General features: G+C 37.6%; 1 protein-coding gene across 1 annotated transcript; it reads right to left on the reverse strand.

Moving 5' to 3' along the window:
• Positions 1 to 215: 215 nt before the first annotated feature.
• LOC141588565 (uncharacterized) lies at positions 216 to 1370 on the reverse strand. The gene is made up of 2 exons (XM_074409999.1): positions 921 to 1370; positions 216 to 836 (listed from the first exon to the last, which is right to left on the reverse strand). Exons 1-2 carry the CDS (start codon positions 1368 to 1370, stop codon positions 216 to 218), a joined length of 1071 nt encoding a protein of 356 aa, XP_074266100.1.
• Positions 1371 to 3657: the final 2287 nt, after the last annotated feature.

The raw sequence follows: 3657 nt of genomic DNA on the forward strand, positions 1-3657 counted from the left end.
TCCTCCCTATCCAACTATATGCATGGTCTAATGAGACTCGAATTGGTTTATGTCTTACAAGTCTCATTGAAAAGATAAGTGATGGGTAAAAAAATCAAGGATTCATAGGCTCGCATTTTTTTTTGGTGAAAGGTTAGAAATTCTCATTAAAAACATAAACAAGCTATTACAAACTATCCATTTTGGATACAATTCTAAGACTAAGTGAAAGACAGTTAATAAGTTACTGTCTTAAACCAAGTCCTATCACTACTCCGTTTAATACAAACATGCCACCCTAAGAAACGACATTTAAGTAGGCACTTAAGCTGCTGAAAAACATGTTCAGGCCGTTGAACAACTCCTTCAAGTCTAGCCTTATTCCTCTGATGCCAGATAGTGTAGTACAAGGCTTGGGTCCAAACAATAGTAACCTGCTTCTTGATTTTTGCCCATGGTTTAGTCTGCATCCAGACTAAGAGATTAGCTACAGGCAGACAAATATTCAGTTTCAGACTGAGCATTCTAAAAAGCTGTCTGGTGTAACAGCACTGAGTGAACAAATGCTTATGATTTTCAGCTGCTGAGCCACAGAGAAAACAAACATCATCAGAAATAATTCCCAGCAGGAAGAGCTTGTCTTTAAGCTGTAAGGCTTCACGAGCAATTAGCCAACTGATAAAAGAGTGCTTTGAAATGCACCAGGAATTCCAGATCACTTTATTCCAAGTAACAGTAGGTTGTTTCTGTCTGATCCATTGGTAACCACTACTAACTGAGTAACCAGAAGGGCATGGCAACCACAGTCCAGTAGAGGAAAAACCAGCAGAGAACTTATCCTTAACCTTACATATAGTCTTCCAGGTCCAAGGAGAATCATGTTTAGGTGTATAAAGAGACCAGGGGACGTCTGTCATATAAATGTGGTGTACCCACTATACCCACAGGCTATCCTGATTAGAGTATATCCACCAAGAGAGCTTACAAATTGAAGCAAGATTCCAGGCAATGTTATGCCGAATACCAAGTCCACCTTCATCTTTTGGTACACAAACCTTTTCCCAACTGACAAGAGGGGATCTAACATATTCAGTTGATCCATCCCATAAGTAATTTCTGCAAAGGGCATCAATTCTCCTTAACACTCCCTTTGGCAGTATAAAGATAGAAGCCCAATATGTATATAAAGTGGTAAGAACAGAATTCACCAAGGTTAATCTACCAGCATAAGATAATTTCTTGGCAGCATAACCATGAATTTTTTCAGTAATCTTCTCAATTAGGCAAGAGCAGTTCTTAACAGAGAGCCTACCAGCAGAAATAGGCACCCCCAAGTACTTAAATGGTAAGGCTCCTTCAGAGAAACCAGAGACCTGGAGAATATCAAGCATAACATGCGCATAAGTTGGAATCACAACAAGCAAGCAAATTAATTATGAAAACAATTAGATTAAGCTTGAATCAATCCCCATGTTGGTTTCCCCTAATTCCCCATTAACCCTAGTTAAGGTAACTACTCACTCATTATCAAGTTTAACATGCAAACAAGGCTGTCAATCATACTAGCAAGGCAAAACATGATGAATAAATGAAGATGATTAACAATAATTAAAAAGGATTAAGAGAGAATTATACCTATAAAGATGATTCCAAATAACAAAGCAAAGAATAATAGAAGTATACTTGATGATTGATGGAAGGTTGTCAATCCTCCAAATAAACCCAAATAATCTTCTAATTACTCAAAGTAAATGATGAACAATAGAGAAATTAAGGAAAGATTAAGGAATGAGATTTGTATTAATACTAAATTAAGAGTTGATTACAAGATTAAGAGAGTATTAAGACTTGATTAAGATGAGATTAAGATGACATGCTAATCTAGGTAGTACAATGGGGTATTTATACTAAAGATTAGGTACAAATATTAGGGTTACTAAGGGCTTAAATGACCATTGAGACCCTTAAGAAAAGTTGAGGAAGTGCTCCTCTCCAAGGAGATGCTCATCTCCGTTTTGGTGGTCTCCAGAATATCTACTCGTCCCGAGCGTCTAGGCTGTAGGGACGGTTGGTTCTGCATGGGAATCCGAGCGGATTGTGGGAGGGACGCTTTGACTGATTGACCTCAAGACGAGCGTCTTGGCATCGGGACGCTCGGATTGTAGTGGGGCGACAATCGTCCTGGGCAGGGGAACGCTCGGATCTCTTGTCAGCACCTTCTCTTCTTTTCTTTCCTCAACAATCCTCGGTGATCTTGTTGGAGATGTAAGGATCCTTTCATCATTGCCCAATCTACTTTATTATCTACATAGGCCTTCTAGTATTGTCTTTCCTTTGATGCTTGGTCATTGAATTTGATCAATTTAGCTCCATTTTGCCATGAAAATGCAAGGTTTGTACTTCTTTCCTACCAAGGGATCAAAACCTCAAAGAATATGCAAAACGGGAAACTAAAGGTAGTAAATGACCTAAATATGTACTAAAAAGCATAGGAACGAGGCTGATTCGGGGACTAAATATGCTCAAATATGAGTCACATCAGGTTTCCAAAATCGGTTTGGACTGGAATCTAATGGACCGGAACCGGAATTAAGAAAAGACTGTCCGATTATAGTCCAAAGTTTTTTAAGATTCCGGTGTCCCGTCCGATCCGGCCCGGACCGAAAAACGGGAATTATTGTTATTTGATTTTGATTGCATCAATCTATATCTATCTATATTATTAAAGGAAGCTTTTTTCGAGCGATTACAAAGAGTCCGTCTTTTGTAAAATGCTTTCGAGTCTTCAAATTTTTCGTAAAACACCACAAATTTTATATCTTTAATTTAATTTATAAGATAATAACTGTTAAAAGATAATAATTTGTATATATAAATAATAGTTCATATGATTATTTATGCATTAGCATGCTTCAGACGGTGAAGTTTCTAAAGATACTACTCATGCTAGATGTCTATGTTTTGCTAACAACATCCTTTACTCAAATGGTTGTAGGAGTTTGGTACCAATTTAATTTGTAATACTACGGTTTTCTTTACTGTTGGGTACGCTATCGAGTACGGCTTACTCTGTCGAGTAAGTGGGTTTTGGTTACGAAACAGTGTACTGTCTGATGGGTACTCGATCGAGTAGGGATCACTCAATCGAGTAAGTGACTTACTCGATCAAGTAAGTCGGTTTTACGGGTTGTTTTGGACGGGTTTTGATAGCAACGTGAGAATGATATAAAAACTTAATCTGTCAGTTGTTCACTTTTTACCCTACTTTAACTTTCATAAAGATTAAAACAAAGTATGTTGCTTCTCATCTCTCTCATTGCTATCAAATCCCAAGACTTGTGTCGTTGGAATCTTGAGTTCTTTACGCCGTTGAGACCGTCGCATTGTGGGTAAGATCCTAGTTTAGTTTTTACGTTATTTCATTGATTTTGTTCGAAACCCTAATTGGGTACTTTGGGTATTTTTGGGAGTATTGTGATTGTTAGATGGTAATTGTATGATTGTGTGATTCATAGGAGGTGATTTCGTAGAGGAACGTTTCTGATTCACTAATTGTGACGATATTGGTGATTGCTTTTTCAGGTAGGGTTTCCCTACTCAGTTATTGGATACATTGTATAAGATGGTTGGTTGATTGTTGATGGTTGTTTATTGTTGTTGATCTATATCGTATTGAAA

The sequence above is a fragment of the Silene latifolia genome, chromosome 6, assembly GCF_048544455.1.
Source record: "Silene latifolia isolate original U9 population chromosome 6, ASM4854445v1, whole genome shotgun sequence".
In the NCBI taxonomy this organism is placed as follows: Eukaryota; Viridiplantae; Streptophyta; class Magnoliopsida; order Caryophyllales; family Caryophyllaceae; genus Silene; species Silene latifolia.